This window comes from Centrocercus urophasianus, unplaced genomic scaffold, assembly GCF_019232065.1.
Source record: "Centrocercus urophasianus isolate 14NV4802_14NV808 unplaced genomic scaffold, USGS_Curo_1.0 seq_24, whole genome shotgun sequence".
Classification (NCBI taxonomy): domain Eukaryota; kingdom Metazoa; phylum Chordata; class Aves; order Galliformes; family Phasianidae; genus Centrocercus; species Centrocercus urophasianus.
This window is the reverse complement of record NW_024884800.1, coordinates 8,206,442-8,230,089: the sequence shown is the minus strand read 5'-3', so window position 1 is coordinate 8,230,089 and position 23,648 is coordinate 8,206,442. Positions and strand designations below refer to the sequence as shown.

At 37.4% G+C, this 23,648-nt stretch overlaps 1 protein-coding gene across 4 annotated transcripts in view; it reads left to right on the top strand.

Annotated features, from left to right (window-relative positions):
• DACH2 (dachshund family transcription factor 2) overlaps positions 1-23,648 on the top strand; it is a 264,018-nt gene that overhangs the window by 178,732 nt on the left and 61,638 nt on the right. For all 4 annotated transcript variants that reach the window (XM_042824971.1, XM_042824970.1, XM_042824972.1 and 1 more), the window contains exons 4-5: positions 20,552-20,707; positions 22,642-22,814. In XM_042824971.1, coding sequence (XP_042680905.1) covers positions 20,552-20,707; positions 22,642-22,814 — 329 coding nt within the window. The remainder of the gene's footprint in view (positions 1-20,551; positions 20,708-22,641; positions 22,815-23,648) is intronic.

Here is a 23,648-nt window from a genome sequence, read left to right as displayed (position 1 = left end):
CCGCTTACATAAAGTCCTTTTAGTCATCCTCCAGTCTTTGCATGTAAAGCACAAGAAAGATTGTGCTTGTATTTGGCAAACCTGTGTGTGTGTAGCACAGAGTGGATATCAGTGGGTAGTTTCTGCTCTGTTATCTTTCGAGTGACTGACACCCAGCTCTCAAATATGAAGCAGTTTTGTCTGCAGTTTTAAAAATAACAAATGTAACTTTGGATAACTTCTTAAAATGGAATTATCTGCACTTTTTTCTGGAACTGGTGCATCATTTTACTTAAAAGGAATTTATTTTTTGGATATTTCTTAATTATTTTTTCACATGATAGAGAATACTGGTGTTTATATAAGCAGTTAACTAAATCAACCAATGTAATTCATCTTAAAGACCAAGCAAATCTACAAATGTACTTCTTAGAAAGGTTCCTGTCAAGTGTCAAAACTATGGCTTGTGTGAGTGCTTTGTGAGTGGGCAATTCACAAGGGTATATTTTTCCACAAATACCTTGCAATTTGATGTTAGTAAATGATTATGAATGGAGAACATACATACTTGTAAGTTTATATTTCAACAGTTCAACGTATCACGCAGTCTGTTTCCTCGGTGTATTTTGGCTGTTACCTTATTTGAAGTCTGAGAACTGCTGTTCCGCTTTTTCAGAGCATAAAGTACTTTTTTTTTAATATATATATATCTAAAGACAGAATGACTTACAATAATTTTTAAGTTTTTCTGGAAGAAAAAATTAATACAGAAAATCAAGATTCGTATCTACTCAAAAAAAAATTCCTAATACCTCTGGCTGTGCATGGCATAATCATAAGCAACCTCTCTAGGTTCTTGCCATATCTACTATCAGAAGTAAGTGCAGGGAAAGATAAACTAATGACAAAATGCAAATGGTATGGCCAAACTGCACAGAATTGAGAGCTTTCACATGTCTGTCACCTTTCAGATCCTTTACAAATTTATAGTCTCAAAGTGCAGAGGTCTAAATCTTCAAAGCTTGAAAAACAGAGGTGCAGCATGAACTAATCTTCATTTTTTCCCTATCTTCTTACAGCAGCACTAATGGAAATGTATTTTGTTTAATGACTCTGAAATCCTGTTTGTAATTAGATGTGGGAATTGGTCTTACTTTGTAACAGATGATACTGGAATAATAATATGAGAGATGCTATGCTGAGACCACTATCCTCCTAAATCTATATCATTTTTCATTTTATTGACAGGAAGTGTGTTCCTGGAACAAAGAGATTGTTTTTAAAGAGTTCAAAAATAATTTCTAGTAAAAACTCAAATGAAAACATGTTAGCATTATTTTGAGTGTATCCACAGAAGTACATTAACCTTTTAACTTCATTTTTAATTTTAGTAAACTGTCTTGTAATTGTTGCTTTATCACTGATATAATCTTTGAATTGATGCACCAAAAGGTAGAGAACTTTAATTAATGATAGGGTGCATAGAATTAAAATGTGTATCATATTTCAGAAGGATTATTTAAAATAATTAATTTTGTCCATTAAAACACTTTTGCAGTCACAAATGAAGTAATTAGGAGTGAGCATAGAACATGTGAGTGCAGGCTGAGCTCACATAGTCCCTTCAGAGCATCAGTTGTCTTCACCATGTCTTGATGTCATAAATCATTTTGGCCACTCTGGAGTCAAGCGTACATTTCTCCCTGGTTATAATTTTCACATTTGTTACTAGGAGCAGGTATTTGTGGTTAAAATCTAATCTTTGCAGGAAGAAAGCAGGCTGTTAAAGTGTCCCTTGTTATGATGAGATCTTAATGTTCCTCTGCAACAAAGATCTTTGTGGCTGTTTGTGGAGCAGTGCTTAACAGAAATGTACCAAGCTTGGGATCATAGAATCGTAGAATCATAAGGCTGGAAATGACCTATAAGATCATCTAGTCCAGCCGTCTTCTCATTACCCTGCTACCACAAGCACTAAACCATATCTTGCAGCTCCTCATCCAGATGCCTCTTGAACGCTGCCAGGGACGGCGACTCCACCTCCTCTCTGGGCAGCCATTCCAGTGCCTGACCACTCTCTGAGAGAAAAGATTTTTCTTCACGTCCAACCTAAACCTTCTCTGATACAACTTGTGGCCATTGCCCCTTGTCCTGCTCGTTGCCTGGGAGAAGAGGCCAAATCCCTCTTTGCCACAACCTCCCTTCAGGAAGTTGTAGAGTTGCAGTGAGGTCTCCCCTGAGCCTCCTCTTCTCCAGACTGAACAATCCCAGCTCCCTCAGCCGCTCCTCATAAGACTTGTGCTCCAGACCCCTCACCGGTTTCGTTGCCCTTTGCCCTTCTCTGGACACGCTCCAGGGCCTCTCAACATCTTTCCTGTAGTAAGGAGCCCAAAACTGAACACAGTACTCGAGGTGCAGCCTCACCAGTGCTGAGTACAGGGGATGATAGCACCTCCCTGCTCCTGCTGGCCACGCTATTTCTGATGCAGGCCAGGATGCCATTGGCCCTCTTGGCCACCTGGGCACGCTGTCAGCTCGTGTTCAGCCGAGCACCAACCAACACCCCCAGGTCCCTTTCCTCTTCACAATCATGCAGCCACTTGTCCTCAAGCCTATAGCGCCGCATTGGGTTTTTTAGTTTAAATGTTTTAGGAAGTCCCTGCGTCTGCTGTAGGACAGGCTCTTATGAGTTCTGTCCTGGTCTTTGGATGCAGAGCTGCTGCAGACTTAGGGTGAGGAGGCATGTCTGGGCTAGGTCTGACTTTCTGATCTTGGTGCTTACTGGAAGAGGGAAGGAAAAAGAAGAGCGTGGTTCCAGATTACCTCTCTGAAATGCTATTTGCATTTTATGGTAAATCATTGTTGGATCAAAGCATTGTTTCTACATAACTGGTCCTGGGAGCAGGAACCATCAACTAGCGATTAGCTGAACTCAGGTAATTTTGGCTGCCAAAACTGCTAAAAAGCATGCCTTTCTCTCCTCAGATTTTCCATAGTGCTACCAAACAATAATAGTAAAGTGCCATCTGTCAGGCATATCTAATTTTTTAAATTTTGTTGGGGATAGGACATCCTTTATGTACTTTATTTAAATAAAATCTTGTCTGCCTATCATTGTGCACAATGTAACATCCTTTTTTAAACACTTGCTAACATGCTTGATCTGTGCAGTTTAATTTCCAGTTTTAGTACCTAAGGGTGCAAAGAATCCGGTATAGGAGGAATTCTGGTATTTTAGGAAAAGCAACTATTGATAACTGTCACCCTTAATATTAAGGAGTCAAATTCAGTCTCTCACCAATTATGTTTTAGCTATAAAAAATACTAGAATATTTTAGTTACCCAATTATGTTTTAGCTATAAAAAATACTAGAATATTTTAGTTACCTTTTAAAGTCTGGAAAATTCTTTTTCTTGTTAAGGCCTGTTTAAGTCAGGATGAAAAGGGGGATATTACCTTTGATGCAGGCCACATGCCGAGAGTCCCCCAAAGGATGGCACTGATAGTGGGACAGCAGCCAACAGTGGGACTCTCATGAATTAGAATTTTAACCAGATTTTTTTTTTAATACCCTAACATACATTTAATTTATGTTTGAGTCTATAAATGTTTGTAATGCAATCATTTGGAATATTCTTTCTCTCAAAAGAGTAATGTTAATCCAAAAAAAAAGGGAAAAAAAGGGTTCTTTTTTGTTAAGGATTCAGCACTAGATTTTTGCAGAGTGCCCTAAACTGACATTTCTACAGCTGAGATTTGATAGCAGTTTTACTTGCAACAGTTGGTGCTGTTTAAATGTCTAGCTGATTTGTGAATTTGATGAGACAGAAGTCACTGTGGGCTCAAGTAATTCTGCCTTTACTTGCACCCACCAAGTGAGAGACATTCCTTAATTCTGGAGCAGGAACTATATGGGTAAGCAGGACATGCATAACTCAAAACCACATTACTTTTTATAGAATACGTTGGCTAACTTGAATAGTTGTATCAGGTTTTGCTTTGCTTTATTAAGGTCTCCATCCAAAATAAAATCAGGATTATGCATTTATATCTATGATTTTAAAAATAGGCATCTGACAGTCTTGCATAATAGGTTATGCTTTCTGCTTCATATTCTGCTTTTTAAAAAAAGCTGAAATCCTAAGCTGTCAGTGACATTTTGGTAGAATTTTAGCAAGTGCAGTCGTTACCAAACTAAAAATAGATACAGGTGGGTAGTCTGTATTTTAGCTCCTTAAAAAAAAAAAAAAAAAAAAAAACAAAGCAAAAAAACCCCACAACCTGAAGTACCCATACTATCCACTAACTGTATATAAGCAGCAGCAATTTATCACATTGTTCCATTTGCAATTATGGCAGACCAGCGGTGTTGTCGCTAGCCCAGGGTAAATGTACTTTTATCACCAGAGTGTGTTGGAAATGTTTAATTTCCTCACTGCAACATCTTTGTCTCAAATTCTTAATTTCATGAGAGTGTAATTTAATTTGGATCACTAAAAAATACTAAACTGTGGTCCATTTAGTCACGGAAAAAAAATTGCTTGGCATCATGCACTTGAAATAATTAATTAATCCGTGATTTTTTTAAAAGAAAAATGCTGTGGATTTTTACAGCGTGTTACAGATGCTGCGTTAAAACGTTTATTATCTTGGAGACATAACTAGTATTATGTTACCTGGTAGGTAACTGGTATATGTTTTTGGATGGCTACTCTGTTTGTTTGGTTTTCCAGGCACATTTCATCTTCAGAAGAGCAGTAAGCATGCACCTAATGATTTTAGGTTGGAATAGCTGGGGCTTTACCTAACCTGTTTTTACAGCTGAGGAGAAGAACATGTGTAGGCTAATGGTTCGGTGTTGTAGATGAGCACTCTGTGTGCTGTACGATATGGCAGCATGCAGATCTGGTTCAGCCCTGGCTGGTGAGTTCAGGATGGGCCATTGCAGTGTGACACTGCCCCTGAGCTCATCTCTGTGCTGCAGGGCACAGCTTTCAGTGCCGTAGGAGATCAAGGCTTGTTCCTTATCCACGTTCCTAATGGAGCAGGAGCTCTTCCAGCATCATGTCTGACGTGGTTGTCCAGCTTAAGTTGAGGCTTGCCTGCCATGTCCATTTTTCCAATTACTATGTCTTCCCTGTTGCAGTCTTGTTCTGCAAGTTACTTAGAACAGTTTATTCCCTTATTTATAACTGCACATGTCTTCTGTTAAAGACTATTAGTGATTCTACTATCTGTCATCCCCTCCTGACATTACAAAAACCTGCTGTTTTGAATGTGCCCCATCCTGATGATTTTATAGCTACTTGGTCAGTTCTGACCATGCTCCCTTGGCCTCTCTCCGGGTGATTCACATCCTGCGAGATCCCAGAGCTGATGCAGAGCTTTGGTCAGGGCCTGCCAGGGCTCTGGGCAGCAGCAGAACTGTGTAAGGCGAGAGAATTTCTCCCAGATGTATATATAGCCAGCTTGTATATGTGTGTGAAACCACTACTTTCCTTATGTTTCCCAGAAGCCAGTTAATGCTGACCTATGCTCACCTGTAGTCTGCTATAATCTCCAGATCTTGTTTTATTTTTGTCTGAAAAACCAGTGCAGGCAGTCAGACCATGCTCTGAGTTTGTGAGGATGGCTGTTCTGTGCATTCATCTCTTCGAAGTGTGCACAAAAGTTTACATAAATTTTAATAAAGATGCTGGGTAGACAGATGAGTAATGCTGTGCATGTTTATGGTATGGACTCTAAGATGCTAACATCTGTTGTTAAATGTGAAACGTTTCATCCAGCAGAACTTGGCCATTTTATAGGTGTATATGGCCTATAATGGTCAACTGAAGGTGCTTTCTGCAGGTAAATTAATATGGGTAGTTGAAACTGAAAATCAACATTTCCTGTTTAGCTCATGCATTTTTTTTAACTGTACAGTGCTATCTGCAATTAATAGTCTTTGTTGTATATCTTCTGTATTTACAGTATATGTGACAATAAAACCTTTTTTGACATTTAATCAGTGGCAGAGTTGTTCTGCTCTCATTATATATTCATGAACTTCATCACCAAGACAAGACATAAATGTTCAGCTTGTCTTTAAGATCAAGCATGCATTGATATTTAAAACCTTGGAAACGGGAGGACTTGTTTTGTTGTGTCTGTTCTGCATCTTTACAGTATAAAAATGAGATGAGATTCCTTCTTTTTAAGGAGATGCTCGGACTTCTGTAAGGATGGAAACAGAGGTATTCTTTGAGAGTTGGGAGACTTTCAGCATATCTGTATGTGAGTTGTATATTCAGTTACCAATGTAGTGGGACGTAACTGCCAGCATCTTAACCCATCCCTGTAAGGCACATAATATGAGTTATAGTGGGATTTATTTTCTCGTGTTTCAGATGGAAATTTGAAAGGTATTTGGAAGAAGTGTCTGCAGGATAGACTGTTCTTATGGACTCTGTTTTCTGATCTATTTGATGAAAATGGGGGATTTTTACATTTTATCCTAGAGAAATATTCCTCCTCATTTGCTGCATTTATTTTATTTTACTTAATAAATTTATTAATAAATGTGTTTTTTGAAAGTTAAACTTGAGTTTATTCCATTTATTTGTAAAATTCTGGATTCAGGGAGAAAAATCCTTTAGAAAATCCTAGAATAACTAGCATGACTAAGAGCTTATTTCATTGTTATAAATACCAAATATATTTAGATAGATACTATATGTTAAATAGCACTTTTATGTTAGAGATTGAAGTTTAATAGAAAAATATTAACTACCAGTAGGGTGTTTGAGGGAAATGTGTAGGCATCAGGTATTTGGGAGCCTTGCTGAATTTAAACCCTAGGATTCTGTCTGTAGCAGAAGTATTTGCACTGTTCTATTGCTTGTGTCTGCTACTCGTTTTCTGTCCAACTTAGTAAAAACTCTTCATTCTTTGAAACTGCCTTGAATAATTATAGCCTAAACCCTGCCCCTGTACTACATAAATGGAAAGTCTCAGTCATCAGATAGTACTGAATCTTCAGTTCGGATTAAAAAAAAAATTATATGCAGTTGTGGCACTAAAATAAATGGCTGGTGCAGTGGTACAATAGCTCACCTTCAAAATTTAATCATCTACAAGTGCCATTTATTTTCTGTAAGCTCATTCCTTTTTATCATCATTTGTTAAGCCTTTTTTTTTTTCCTTGCTGTTTGTTTATCTATTTTGAGTGTAGATTCCAGGCATTTATTTCCCCTCTGTCTTAATAGTGTGGTTGGTATAAAACTGTTTTAAATACTATTGGCATTACTTAAATAATTACCAGTTTAACGTTCCATTTGAAATTGCATCTTCCCTAATCCACTTTTTGCAGATTTGTCCTGGAATGTTCATTGAAGCCAATTTCTTTGCTTTTCAAGAAAATCATTTCCCTTAGTTTGAATCAGCAAAAACGGAACTTCTGGGCATCAAGATAAATGATTTTTTAAGGGCTACTGGCAGTCACTGTATTATTTTTGCATACGCTAATATTTCCTCTCCTTGGTAAGTTTGCAGTTGAGCGTGTTCTGAATTCAGTGACTAAATCTGATATGTTAAGTGTGTTGGTAGCAGCACACAAGGGTATGTGGTGGGAACACGGACTAGATAAAGAGGATGGCCTTACAGTTTTATTTTTGAGAAATCACAGCTATCTTTATCGTAATGCTGTTGTTTTAACTTTAGAAATGTTATATAATACTGCTGCAGCGTATCATTATGAAATGGAAAAATCAGTGATCACTTTAAGTGGTATACAAATAAATAAACAGCTTTAGCAGTCCAAAGAGGTGAGTTTTTTCCTTGGTTTTTGATATGTAAATTGGATGTGTCTGAAGTTTTAAACTGAGAAGTGACGAGCAGAATTTGTGGTTAGCCTCATAATACAGCTGTAACAACAGGCATCTGAAAAACAGTGAAGGCGTTTGATAAAACTACCAAGTAATTTCTCAGAAAGGGCTTCACTAAATTTCTTGCAGTAGCAATGTGCCTTTCACATGTCATGACTTTGGGACAGGATTTTGTTTTAAAGGGAATTAGCCCCCATCTCTGATGAAGGGCTGTATGGAGGAAAGACACGAGTGTTTTAATACAGAAGAGGGAAAACAGTATGATGAACATGGAAAATAGATTTTTTTCCTTTTCAGCAGTTTGTCCTATTCATAGCAGAGTGAAATCTTTCTGCCTGCTTATTTCTGTTTTATCCCTTGGCTTTCCTTTATTTCCTAGCTTCCTCAGTCAGAAACTTCCTTTTGCTTCCCTGAAAGTCATGGTAGCATTACTGAAATTGCCATGCTTTCAGTGGCTCATAACCCACTGAGGTCAGGAGAGTTTTGATGCTTGTTCTCCCTTTGCTTATACCTAAGTGTATCGCTTTTCAGATTTGCTTCCCCACTGTGTTGTAGTACCTACCCTTCCTGAAATTCTCCCTGGTCTTTTCCCTCCTGTGGATGGTAAATCTGCCATTGCTGAGGGTGAAGGATGAGGGTCACACCGGGATGCAAAGAAATCAGGCAAGTTTTATCCATTGTCTGAAGTGCAAAATAAAACGTTGGATAGGGCATTGCTGACTACAGCAGTGCTGACACGCGTCAGGAGCACCCACAGAGGCACATATTTCTGCTTTGTTTGAGAGCACTCAACCCTGTGTGATCCCAGGAGATGGAGGCTGCCAACGGAGTCTGTAAGTGTGCACAGCTGTGCTGCAGGTGGGAGAAGGCAGCAGAAGTGCTGCCATCCCTCTGCCCAGGACATGGGCATTTGCTGCCAGTGGAAAGGCAGGGCTGTGCGCAGTGTTACTGATGTCACGTGTGCGCTGCACACGGTCAGTCACAAGATTAAAGAGTAACTCAGAATACTTTGATTAAGTGTCAGGCCAGAAGATGAGCAGCAAATAACTTTTATCATTTGCAATGTTAATGAGAGGACGGTTTCACTAGAGGACAAAAGGTGTAATTATGGAATTGGAACATTGAAGTGAAATAAAAAAAATCGCTAATCTGCAATGTATGTTTAAAAACTTTGGTTATATAAAGAAACAGTCACCTCAGCCAAATTTTCAGCTTCTGTAAGACTAAATGTAGATTTAACTTAATTAAAAAATACTTATGTTCTTCCGTACTGCGGACATGTTTGCCTCATAAGAAGTAAGCTATTTTTAGTCTTTTGTAGAAACCTAATCCAAAATGAGAAAGTACTTCAGATAAGGACAAACAGGAATTTTGATCAACCTTTAGGTAGTAGGGAGGAGTTCAGTGTTGAGACAGAGAAAGGTTTTGCAGATGCAAAAATGTCTTAAGGAGACGTTGTAGTTTGCATAAATTCTGTGAGTTTTAAAAGGGATAAATTCAGCTGCTTTCAGCTTTGAGAATATGCCAAAGAACTGTACAGTACAAATGAGCTACTCACAAGAAAATTCCTGTTTTAAAATAGATCAATTAAATTTTTGTACTTTTTAAGTATTTCACATTTTTCTTCCAAAATTCAGTGAAGTTTCTTCAGTGCTTAGGATCTCGGCTGTGCCTTTGTGTGAAGGTCAGTTTTCAACTCTCTCTAGAATATATTTTTTTCAAGAGCTGAAGCTATATGGATGTAGGAAAAAGTGAAATTTATGTGAAGAGTCTTTCATCTAAGATCTTGTTCAGTTAGAAGCACCCGTGTATGAAAGCAGAAAATTCATTTGTGGTTTGTAGTTAGGAAAACGTGTCAGAAAGCCAGAACTGCTTCTGTGAATATTGGTTTTCTTTCTAAAAAAGGTCTTGCAACCTTACATGATTTTGTTTGGTCTTTATGAAGAATTGTGTTAGATTCTTTTGTGACTCATACAGTGACAATTCTTGTGGTAAATGTTTGTTTATATAAAACTCTGCTTGCTTATGTTTAACTATAAAAAGTGCAAAGTTTTAGGTGGCTGTATGTGAATGGATATCAGTATATTAGAAAGAACTGCTAGCTACAGAAACTACAGACTACCCAGATTTGTGCCTTCTGAATTGGAGGTTGGTAATCTAGCCATGTTCACACTTTTCAATGTACTTGGGCTTGATTACTCGGTCTTACCTGAATAATATAGCCTGGAAGTAAGGCTCATACCTGGATTTTTTTTTTTCCTATTGAATTCATAGCTAAAAATCTATCACTTTCTGATCAGCCATAGAATAATCTATGTGTTGTCAAATTTTCACTTGAGGAATTTGGGGCTGGGCTCTAAGCAACCCACATTTCAGGGGAATCTTGGAGGTGTTGTTTGACTGATTAAGTGTATAGAGTGTACGTACCGAATGAGGTGCCAAGTTTCAGAATCAAAGATGTTTTGAGCTGCATAGTGATCACAGGTCTCTGTGACACTGAAGTGAGGCATTCACCCTCTTGGTGGATGTTGCTGTCACACTGTGCTGCTCCCAGATGAAGAGCAGCGCTTTGAAGCAGGAGCTGTGCTGGAGGTGTGCTGTTAGAAACTGCCTTCTTCTTTAAAAATCTCGACAGTGAGCATGACTTCTTAACTGAAAGCTGCCTCGAATCTCAGAACTGAAAATATATCTTCAAGCTTCCCAAACTGAGGACCTCTGGGAAGAGTGTATTTGTCATTATGTTTAATTTGCACATACCTCACCAAAGAAAAGGCCAGGGGAGCTAGGCCGAGAACACAGCTGTACAGGCAGCTCAACTAATTGCCTCTCCATCCTCAACCTCATTTATCTTCATTTCTTCCCAATTATACCAAATTATCAATAGTCTCTGTTGCATCAGAGTCTTAATCCCCTTTATTCAGGCAGCATTAGATAGTGGCAGATGAATTCTTGGAGGGAGTCAGGGTAAACAGCCATGAAATGCCACCTCTGGCAGATGGCATTGCTCACAAGAAATGTGACAAAACATTTGGAATTTGTTACTAGGCATTGGTATGAGAAGGCAAGCTGTCAATATTTTTCTAAACGATAATCAAGGTGGTGCATACTTCTATCATAAGCAGAAATGAATCTTGTCCAAAACCTCCAGCTTCTTTAAGTTCAGTTTGGCATTCTGTTACTACATATTGTTGCTAAAACCTCTCACTATTTCTTCTTGAGAAATATTTTCCTTTTATCTAGTATTAATATCAACATCTGAATAACGTTTGCTCGGATGATGGCTAGTAGCTTTGTATACCTTAGATAAATACTCATTTGAAGGCCTAGACTATCTCTTAGTCAGTGATGAATTTAGGATGCTTTTTCTTGAACAATTTATTTGGCACTGTTGGTCAGTTCTAGGGCTTTGATCCTGCTCCTTAGAGAAACCAATGCAAAGCTGTCACCTCTCTTTGAGAAGTACTTCACTAGAGATTGCCTGAGAGCACCTGATGGCTAGGCTTGATGAGGAAGAAATATATTCTGGAAATCAAAACTGACTAAACATGGAAGATGTCCATGTGATGTGAAAGGTATATATTCGGTTATTAATATGAGCAACAATGAAAGTGAGTTTTAAAGGAAGTTGGCTTTTAATGAAGTTTAAGGGTTTTTTTGCTTGTTGTTAATTAAATGAAACACCATACATTTCACTACTGACTTTTTATGTGAATTAGGTTTTGGCAGCACTCTGAATTTTTTGGAAGTCTGTAATTAGTTTGAAATCATGCATCTTTAGAATTAGTGTATACCTCTCCAGTATTCCCCATATTGACGCAACTGTTGAGGCTGTCCAAGAGCATGTGTCAGCACTTCCCAGTTCTTTGCGGAAACAGGCTTATGGCAGTAAACCACATTGGAAAGCTTCTGTAGTCATTTGGCTTCAATATATGATGATGCTGGGCATGCATTTTGCTGCTTCTCTTCTCTAGTAAAATGTCCAGTGTCAGTGAGTTCTGTCAAGTTGCTTCAAGCTGGCAGGGGTTAGGAAGATTGTCCAAATGTCAAAATGTGAAGTGCCACAGGCTGCATTTAATTCTTTCAAGCCATACTTTATGTTACACAGAGTTCCTCTAGTGTTAGGAATTCTTGAAAAGATTATAAATACATAGTTCATTTTTGTCACTAAAAATTAACATGCAACATTTTGATCTGCAACTTGGGCTGTTCATAAATTGTTGAAACTTCAGTTGATTTGATTTTGTGCTGTAGTGCTGCCTGTCTGCTGTGGAGGTCAAGGCATTCTCAAAGCTTGAACTCACTTTGAACGTCTTAGATTTCTCAACTCACTGGGTAGTTACAGTCACATTACAAATACACACTGCATTTGACTCAGTGGTTATTTCAGTAAGTTGTCAAATATGGGAAAATATTAAGTAATCAAAAAATAAAACCCCCCAAATGTGTAGCTTGTGAGGACTGAAGGTGTAAGCAATTGTCATCACTGGAATATGGATCCTAGTTCCTTGCTTGCTGGCTGCAGTTGTTGAGTTTAGGATTTATGTTTTATCCATTTTGGCAGCTGGCCCTACAAACTCTGCTCAAGATCTAAAAGTTAAGCTGTTTTATTTCTGGCTTATGCATCATCAACAGTAATAATAACATGACAGAGCAAATTTTGACCTTGTTTCTATCTGTGTGAAATGAATGTGTTTCTGAAGACCGACTTTGGTCCTTCAGTAAGGAGCAGCAGTCTTTTTTTTTTTTTGGTTGATGATTCTAAACCAGAAGAGAGAGTTTGTCCTAATATAGCATTGTAATCTTTCTTTGGAAATATATATGAGGCACGTACCACTGAAAACATTAGCAGTTATCATTCAAAGTGTGCAAGGACCAGCTGTGCAAGAATGAACCTTAATCCTGTGGTTACATTTCAATATACATTCAAGATGTATCATAGTAAAAGTTTGTCCTCTCCTGAGTTTGCTGCCATCATTTCTGTTGAAATAATGATAACATGCAGCCCTCTTTTCGAAAAAGCATTTTCAGTAAACTGTCAGGGATCTCCCTTATCCAACTTTGCAGTAAAACATACGAACGTGTGTTATCTGGCCACCACCTCAAGCTTGTGAGGATCATGCTAAAAGTCCCTGAGTGACTGAATAGATGTCACTTAATACATCTTAGGGAAGAGCCTGCATATGCTTTTGACATTGATTCAGTTACAAAAAATTTAGGGTTTAACTTTAAGTTCCCTAATTCCAAGAACAGTACAGTACAGTGCATCGGAGAAGCTGAAATATTTGTTATTTCTTACTGTAAAAGAACTAGAAGACATCAGAGGAAGGCAGCAGATGAGAGGTTCTCCTCTCACACCAGTAGCACGAGGTGGGTTTCCATAGCATCTGTGGTCAAGCGGTAGAACTCCTTGATGTTACAGGATATTGTTGATGTGGAAAATGGACAACAGTTTAATTGAATGGAAGAGAAATCTAGGACGTTCATAGTTCACAAGTTGTTGGAAAATAATCTGGGAGATTTTAACTAGGCTTTTTTTTTGTTCACTAAGTATTGCTCTTGGCCCTTGCTAGAGACAAAATAGTAGGATAAAATGGGCTACAGCTGTTACCGTGTTCATACGAAGTCATGCTGGTGGCTATTATTCCTTTATTTATATTGTTCCTCCCTTCTGAAATACCATGAGTAATTTCCATTTAGGAAACCATAAGTGCCTAACTACTACTATAAAGATCACAAGCTTACTATTTGTTCTGTTTGTTTCCTTTGTTGGTTGTTTTCCCTGCATTGTATTATCACGCAATTAAATATCGGGCAACAAAGAAACAGGGACATAATTTATTAATTACTGGATTTTTTTTCACATCCTTTCATGAGTAAGAAGTTGATTGTTTTGATTTATATTTATGCATGACCAAATCAACAAAAGAACTGAATTGAATGATACAGGTAGCTAACTTGGAGAATTGCTTTTGGAATTGATTGTGGTTATTTGCATCCAGCCATCTATGATCCTTTGGCTTTCAAATCTTACTTTGATGGGGGTACTTTGGTGGTATAACTTGAATCAGCAGACTGATCGAGATGTATTTAATATTTCATATTTAAATGAAGTCGCTGCCAGTTTGAGCCTTGTTCTTCTGTTTATATCAGTGTACTCCATTACACTGTATAGGATTTTCATTTTTCTTCATCTCTTCATTTGTTTTGCACCACTTTTTCCAGTTTTTAGTATTTGTTATTTGAGGAAAAGACTGATTGCTAGCTATTCTATACAAAAAAAAGACTGTTTTAGTGAAAAAAATTCCTTGCAGCACTTAGTGAGTAGTTCCTTTACATTCACTGACCAGTGTTAGTAGCCATCAGCAATAAATAAATATACCCCTGCATTTATCTTCTGAGAAAGTGTATTTCTGGGGTTAATTGAATTATTCTTTTTAGATCAATTGCGATTAAATATTCTGACATTTTGAGTTATCTTTAGCATCCTGTTTGTTTTGAAATAAACTCAGATTTTGTCATTCAGACGATTCAAAAAGTTCAGAAACTATATTCAAATTTTATATGACTTCTTATTGTATAATTATCAACAGATTACTTCACCTATGTTGTGACAGACATATTTTTTAAGTATGACTGACTGATGGACAGATTGGGAATTGCTGAATTAATGGGCACATTTCAAAGCTTTGGCAGGGCTAAGCAGTAATTACATCTGCTGAACCACTTGATAAGTTTTTGGAAGTAACCCAGTAAAGCCATCACTGGATTTCTTGAGTTTTAATATCTTACCCTACACACTTCTGTGGCTTTCTCCTAGGGCAGAAGCTGATGCAGCCAGTACACACAGCGAGACAAATCAGTACAGTTAGGCTTAAAATGCTGTGCTGATCTTTCAGATTTTCAGATGGATGGCATGCTTTTAGGAGCTGGTTTAGCCAACATTTAATCTCAATCTGAACAAACAAATCTCATTCCCATTTGAAAATGAGAAAATTTATTTGTGGGTGAGTGGTCCCAGGTTGTGGCCAGTCCTATTTAGTCTTCATGAGACATCATCTGTTGCCACTGTGAGGGACAGACCACAGGGCTAAATGAGTCATAATCTGCATCCAGAACAGTCTTATATTTTCCTGATGGTAAAATGACAGTACCAGGAATATAATGTAGATGAACCCTTCCTATCCTGACTCTGTGTTCAATGATCTGAATTCTGAAAGTTCGTATTCCTCCAAAAAGGTAAAATTTGAGTCTACTTTTGGTTCAAATTAATTTTACCAGGCCAATGTCTTGGTGCTTAAAATATATACATATATATACTATATTATATATAAATATATATATAAATATACATATATAAATATATATATAAATATACATATATAAAATCTGCAAGAGGTGAAGCCTGAGTTTCCTTCTATTTAATAAGTCAAATTGGCAGACATTTTAGATTGATGAAGCTCTATGGAACATCAATTGATTCATAATACCAAATTATTTATTGGTCAGTGAATGTAGCCAACAACTGACAAGTGGATTTCTAGTTTTGGTCATGATTATGCAAAACGTTATTTTCAGGCAAGGAATACATTCTATTTTGATGCCATAAATTTCTTACAGTTGGCAAAGTGGATTCGTAGCTGGATAGATTCTAAAAATCTTTTTTAGACTTTTCAGACTGGCATCTGATCTTCTCCTGTTGGCAAATAATAACTGTATGTCTGTATTGAAACTAATGGAGCTATCAGCTGTACTTTCCATCATGGAGATTATTATATACTGTTAAAACATTTACAGACACTACTGGAGCTCTTGTTGCCTTTGAGAGCTGTCATTCTATCGTACAGAGTTGAAAAATTAGTCTGGTGTGTAATCTTCCTCTTAGATACTCACATGCTCATACCATGGGAAATGTTGACAAAAACTTGCAGACTGAAGTGTTTTCAGTGGAGAATGTTCTTTGCAATGACTGTCTTTCCCTGTATCAAGGCAAGACTAGGGTGTGGGTAAAGTCAAATTGCATGGGACAGCTGAAAAGCACTGGAGGTACAAATACTGGCAAACAGGCCCACAGTTTAAGGGTACTGGATTTCTAGATAAGTCAGAAGAATTCAGAGAACATATGAACGCTGGACATTCGTATTACCATTGGCGTTAAATACTTTGATACTATCAGTGCTGAAATAATAGCACTCTGAATATTTGCTCTTCTTGGCTGATCTTAGGCTTACTATGCCTGGTAGCACGAAAAATGTGCTTAAAAATAGCTTTAGAATAGAATTGGACAGTGAAAATGATATTGTTTTTAACAATTTGGGTTCAATTTTTCAGAAATATATCAACAAAAAATAAAATGACAGACATAGATTGAAGCAGTGTGATTGTTCAATTCAAAGGTACCTCTGACAGTGGGTTTCATTTAGGTAGAACACTCAGTTTAAGGCTGATAAAATGAATTTGAAACCAAATGAAAGGAAACTGTCACCAAGTTGAACTTCGATTACTTTCTGGAGATTTTCAGTACCTAAAACTAAGACACTAATTTAATCTTCCCAAATAGATCTTCACCAAAAAAAAGAAGTGTTTTTTATTCTGAAGTCGAGGTGGGTTGCTAGAAAACACGAAGCTTGAAAATCTTGTTATAGAACTGCTGAAGTCAAAGACGGGCAGGAAGCAGCATTTTCAGGAAACCAGGAGCTTATCACCTGCATGTCTTTCAGCTGAACAAAATGAAACTGGAACAGAGGCTCTTTGTTCACAGACTCGCATGTGATTGCGCATAACCATACACTGCATGGTAGATCTGTGAGTACAAGACCAACAGTACATATAAGTATGTATGGCTTGGGCTGATTTCCTGTATTTGTGTTACTTGTGATTTGAATCCCTATGTAAATGAACTCATCTGAATCCCATGTTCATTTGTTAATTAGGGATTCAGAAGCAGAGATGTTCAGAATTTGTCCACTGGGCTGTGAAATGGTGTTAAGGGAATGCTTGCCTCATACCACGTAATTTTTGAGTGAATGGACTGGGATTTGTTGCATTAGTTTTGCGTTTGCTTTGTTGAACATAACTGTAATTCATGCACTGATAAATAAGCTCTCTCAAATAACTTCTTAGGACTAGTAAAGACTTCAGTTAGTAACTCCTTCTCTTACCAAATTCATGTAGTTTCTGTCGTTATCTGTGTCCTTCAAAACACGCACTACGTTTCTTTGTAGGTGACTGTGTAGATGACTGTGTGCAATGCAGACTACTAGGCCTTTTTTTCACCCTCCATATTGTGCATTTATCTGTCAATCTGAAAAGCATAATAAGAACTGCGCACCAGATTTTCTGCATGACCTGAACTGGGTGGTTGAAGCAGGTGAGATCTTCTTTAGCTTCTTCTGCTGCCAAGTCAGTGCGTACTATAATGTTTTGGGATGGCTGGACATTTGCCTTCTTTCCAGTTTTGTGTGTCTGTGTTTAAGGAAACTGCAGGCTCTGTGCCTGCTTCTGATAAGTGTCAGGAGCCCTGGAAGATGGAGGTTCTTGTCTCTCTTGCCCTTTCTTAATGCTGAATACAATCTGCTCTGGGACAAGATCGACTAGAATGCAAACAAGATAAGGAAAAATTACCTTTCTGTCCTTTAGTTTTATCTGTTGGAGAGAAGGTCATATGGATAGTGGGTAATAGTGTTAAACATAAAGCTTTTTGTAAAGTGTAGAAATGATGTATTGGCATTTTGACAAATGAGCAGACTTCTGAGGGCTCTGTTAATGCTCTTATGACACAAATCAGAATATTAAATCAGAAATTTTAAAATATTAGTAACTTTTCTTATTTAAAATAAATAGAATCTTTTTCCCCTTATACACAAGATGCAAAATAAATGAAATCGCTGTTTTCACTTTCTGTTTTTCCTAATTGTGTTGTATGTTTGCTTTCTTCTTGATATATCTTTCCTATTCCTGTTAGTTTCTATGTAAATTTTTCTTACTATATGGGAGTAGGAACTGCAGGGAAGGTTGCAAGTTTTCTTTTGAAGCGGTTATCTTTGTCTTTGCAAAGTCACTGTAGGTAGGATGAGTTGAAAGTGAGGGAGCAAGAGTAGGACCCGTGAGACCTGACTTCTCTTTTATCATTTCACCATTTGTCTCCCAGAAACCTGGAAGAAGCTGCTCCACAGAACTGGGAAAGCTCAGCTTTTCCACTTGTAAGTTGGAGATAATTAATCTTACTGCCCTTACAAAATGTGCCAGTGTTTAAGAAGTAATTATACTTCTTTCAATTTAAGGGACTTGCTACTGCATAGTATATGCAATGCAAATTAAGAGATGAAGCAGTTACCTATGTGGTGTATGGCAGACTATAGGATACACTTAAGATTATTATATTACACTTTTATTATATATCATATTCTCAGCAATACTGTTTTTTCTTTGTGTAAGAAAGAGTGATGGAAAACATAAGAACACAGGAGTGATCTGTAGATATAAGTGTACTGCAATTTATTCTGGTGCTGGCACTGAATACAGGAGCAGACTTAAAAGTGGAGTTTCCAGGAAAAAAAAAACATTATTGTTGTCCACTTTTGTAAGGAGACCTGATCTGATGATTTGGACTGTATGACAGAACCTAAATTTGGTTTCCTGTTTCCTGGCAGATTTCCTGTGCTTCCTTAAAGAAGTCACTTTTCTCCGTGTAGGTAGAATTGTTCTTTCCTCCAGTACATTCAGCTTAACCCAGAAATCCAGTTGGGCTCTGGTACTGCAGTGTCAGGTCCGCAGAAGTGTGGGTAGATGCATGGGACTTTGATGCTTCCAGGAATGAGTAAATAAATGAGCCAAGAATGTAGAGTGTCTGTGCCTGTGATTGGAAGTATTGGAAGAAAACAGATGGGGTGAGGGAAGCTTTTAGGTGAAGAGTACAATTTTGACTCTTCATTCAAAAATCTCTGGTAAACTGTCTTATATGCAGTTCTCATGGCCATTGCCTTGATATGGGAAGTTGCATTTACAAGATCAGTTTAAGAAGATTCATGCCATGGAACTTTTCATGTCTGTTGTTTGTGGTGTTTTTTTTTTTGTTTTGCCTTGTTTTGTTTGTTTTTTGAGAAAGAAGTGTATTTAATTCTGAGAAAGCATATAGAGAAAAATAAAATTTATTTCCTAAAATCAAACAAACAAACAAAAAAAAAAACAAAAAAACCAAAAACAAAAAAACTGTTCTTCAAATTACAGGTTTGAGGTTGATAAATACTTCACTAATTAGTACCCCTGTTTGAGCATGGTTGTAGTGAACAACTTCTACACTAAATATTAGTTAAATGTTATTTAAAAGTGCAGCTGTACTGGATATTAAATAATGAGAATGCTGAAAGAGCTTTAACTGCAGTAGTGCTTCTAATTACCACACTGTGCCATGTTATATTACATCACGTGCCATTATTCACCGTATCTTTTTTTGTCAGTTATGACTCATCATTTTGCGAATTACAAATCTTTTATAGGAAGGTAATTCACACATGGACATAGTGATAACATGATAGAGTGATTACCTTTCTTCTCATTCATTGATCTTTCAAACTTTTGCATTTAGCAGTATTAATCATGTTTATTATCTGAGTGTTGTCATAAAAATGTAGAAAATTTCTGTTATTTTCATTTTCAATTTAAGTGCCTTTTGCTTTCTACCACGGTCTCCTTTAATCACAGTAATCTGTTACTTATTCTAATCGAAATTCTTGCTCATAAAATCAAAATAAAATCAATGCACATCAATTACAATCAATTATATATTTTCATAACAATCTATCTAATTGAAAACATGGGATATAGCTAGGAAAGGAGTTTATCTGGAATAGCTTTTTACTCTAAAACTGTTCAGCCTGACTTTTAAGGTGGTTTGCTTTGTGGACCAGGTGTGCGTTTCGGAATTCACTCTCATGGTCTACTTAACTGCTCTTTAAAAGGAGCTTGTTGTTATTCACGTGTTTAAATGTAATACTAAAGAAAACTACCGTCTGTAAAATTGCTGCAAAACACAGCATCTTCAGAAGACCAAACAGATATTCCTGGCCAAACAGATGAGTGTTCAGTGTGCTATATTTTTGTTGTTGTTGTTCTGATCATAATTGCTGCGCGTTATAAGTGTCTGAACTCGACATCTTGAATCCTGATAGTTTCCAAGCCCTGCCTAATGCCTGACTTTGCTAACCCAGCAAAGCATCTGTGGGTCAAGCCCAGCAGAGGAGCAAAAACTACTAAAGCTTACAGATAACATGGCAGGGATAAATTGCTGTAACCTGTTCAGGTCATTGAGCTAAAAGTTAGGATGGCTGTAACCACTGAAGGAGTGACTAGTGGAGCCACTCTCTGGTTAGTATTAACAACACTGATAGACATCTGTTAGTCCCTAGCAGGCCTGATTCCCTCTGACAGGAGATTGTGATCCAGTGTCTGATGCTTACTTTGATAATTTTTTCCTTAAACGTTTAGCTTTTTCTCTTTCAGACGCTGCTGGTATGAAAGTAGGAGATACTGAATTTTCTTAATCATGTTTTTTGCCTAATTCATATTTCTTAATCTATTTTTTTCAAGTGCTGTGTTTGTGCTAAGCACATAAGTGTGGTAAAGAGTATTAGTTTGTCACTAGCAAAGTAGAGTGCTTTTTTAAAAAGAGTATATGCCATTTGTGGTACCTTTATATCCTGTTTTGCAGGTGGGAGTGAATCTTCCTGGGATAAAGACAAGCTTCAGTCTCCCATTACAACAGGATCACAGCACAGCATTGGTCATCCCACCCTGTCAGGACAGTCGAGCCTTGGAAGTGCACACCCACTCAGTCCTCTTCAGCAGAACCACCTGCTTACCAACAGTATGTACTGGACCCTCATGGGGAGAAAATAATAAGTTATATGGAGTCCCTGCTTGGAGGCAGGCTTTACTCAACTGAGATACAGCCATTACCTTTAAATGGCCATCTGTTGTTGGGTAGGGGCTGTGAGTTCCAGTCAGCATTGCTGTGGCCTAAAAACAAGTACAGTTGCTTAAAATATTAGTGAGTTCTCTTCCAACTGAAAATGCTGCTCACCAAGTGAATATGAGAGAGCAAAGAATGGGTGGAAAATGACTAGTGAAAAGTGTGTAGAAGCAAATTCCTCTTCTTTATCTTTCCTTGTAACTACCGGGTTTATACGAAGTCATCACTTACATCCAGCTGTTCAAAAGAACTGGAATAGAATGATACAGTTGAGGTTTGGTTTTGGAATTTTCAATTCACTATAATCCTCTCTTCTTCCCTTCCTTTAGGAAGGGGGCAGGTGAGAAGTTAGAGATCACCTCTTCTGTTAGACCCAAAGGGGAGGGACTGTGCAGTTATTCCAAGAAAGCAGTTCCGAAAACAACAGATAATAGTATTTAAAAAGATAGTGAAGAGTAAAATCAATTGTAAAAGATCGTGATGGATGAAGAATTAAAATTTCATTATCTGTGAACCCTTATTATCTGTTTCATTTCTTCGTCCTCAGTTTTGAAAGTTGACTTTTGGTGTTTGTTTCAGTGGACAAGTGACATTTCTGACTCCTTATGAAATTTTTGGAGCAGATACTTTCTTGCTACCCAAGTGGCACCACAAACTTCAAAAAATCAGGATTATCTAAAAGGGTCCTAAAATAAATGATTGCTTTGTTCATGGCAGGGTTAGAGCCTGAGCATCTGGTTAAATGTCAGTAGTTAAGAATCACCAAGTTACAGGACTAACATACACTGTGGTTTATGCTATCATTTATATTCTTACATAATTGAGTATCCGTACGTGTTTTGCATTAGGGACAATGTTCTTTACTGTTCAGAAAACTTTCAGGTTATTTTCCAATAGATATTGTAGTAGGCAAATGTCTATAGGTTGTTAAAGAGCTTATTGAATGTCAGACATTATGTCCAATGATTTGCAAGCTATATTTTCTTCATAGTCTTCCGAAATGTTTGACGGATTGTGTCTTAAAACTGGTGATATGCTGTTAAATTCTGTTTGTAGTTTGCATTTAGTTTGCATGTCAATTGGACTTTAAGTAGACATACAACTCAATGTGACCAGATGGTGTCTGGGAGTTTTGGAGCTCTGTGGAGTATGAGGAGAGATTATTGGGCTGTTAAAGGAGATGTGCAAGGGAACCAAGGCTTATGGATGTAAGCAGTGAAGGTCAGTATGGTTAAAGTGAAGGGAGATGTATGTGTCATCATTAATATTGGCATGGATCATCTTATAAATAAATTATAGTGAATCTTAAGACGTTTAGTTGGTCATGATTTGCTCTCATCCCATAGTCATGTTCACAGCCCTATATGGTAGTACAGTGGTCCTGTAGTCCATTCTACAGCTTTCTTGAGTCAGGGAGTAGTCCTAATACAGAAGACTAGTCTCAGATTGCTGCTTAGGTAAATTAAGTTAGAGGACTTCTTAAAATCATTAATGAATATTCTTCACTTGTATTGGGAAAACATGCAGGTATTTGCATATTTTTGTTTTTTCGCTTTGTTGACATCAATAAAAATGTCTCTGACTTGTGTGCTAGTATATATTAATTTTGCTAATATTGCATTGCTTTTACATCTGTGTGCTTCTTGGCCCAGTGCAAACTGTACAGCCTTTTCTAGAATGCAGAATTATTCCCTGCATAACCTCAAATTTAATAACACACAATAGAATTGAGTCCAGCTAGCCAATATTCCAGTAAAATATAGACTTTAAAAATTAAGGGATATAAGATGGGGGATTGACACACATAACTTGCACGTGCTCTCTTTTAGGGATAGACCTGCCGTTCATGATGATGCCCCACCCTCTGCTACCTGTCAGCCTACCTCCCGCTTCGGTTGCAATGGCAATGAATCAGATGAACCACCTCAATACAATAGCTAACATGGCTGCAGCAGCCCAAATGCACAGTCCTCTTTCCAGGGCAGGGGCCTCTGTTATAAAGGTAAGAGTCATCTATGAAACGAGATTTCTGGGGCTAACAAAAACGTTTACAGTGACCTTTTAAGAAAATCTAAAGGCAGTGAGCTTTTACTACATATAGTACACCACAGCTTATCTTCCTGGTTGTGCTTCTGTTTGAGGAAAGTACAAGCAAGAAGTTAAATAAGATGTTCTGCTTCATCTACAAATATGTAATGTAATTACAGATCCTAATACAATTGTTAGAATAGAGCTAATCTGTATCAGAACCATAAAAATTACTCCTTATCAGGGTGCCTGTACACTTGTTAACTAAGTGGGAAACATATCTGATGTTCAACTACGTTTTAGTTAATGCAAGTCATTAAATTGTTAGAAATTGTTGGAAATTAATTGAGATTCTGTTTGTTTCAGTTACTAACCTTCAACCGTTCAGGAGACCTCTTGAGGTAACTGTAACTTAACTACAACTGTAAAATATTGGTAGCAGCAAGTAGACTGCATGCGCTTTGTCTGTAGTCTAAATGCTACCAGTAAGTCAAAATAAAGATGAGAATTTTGTTTGTAAACAATGCTTGTACTTCATAACATATACTACAGGTTTTGCAAATAGTTAGATTTTAGGGGGACTCTTTAGCAAGCCCTAGCTGATGTTAGTTACTCATTTACAGCAGTTTTTCCCCAACAATTGCAACAGGGGATATGCAATAAGTCCACAGCAACAGCAGGTCTCACCAGAATTCTAGTGGGAATTATTTCCTGTACATGATGTAGAGGAAAATACACCAGTAGCCAGTGTGATAGAGGTAGTGCATGCATTCATTGTGGTGTAACTCTCACCTGTCAAGTGATGCTG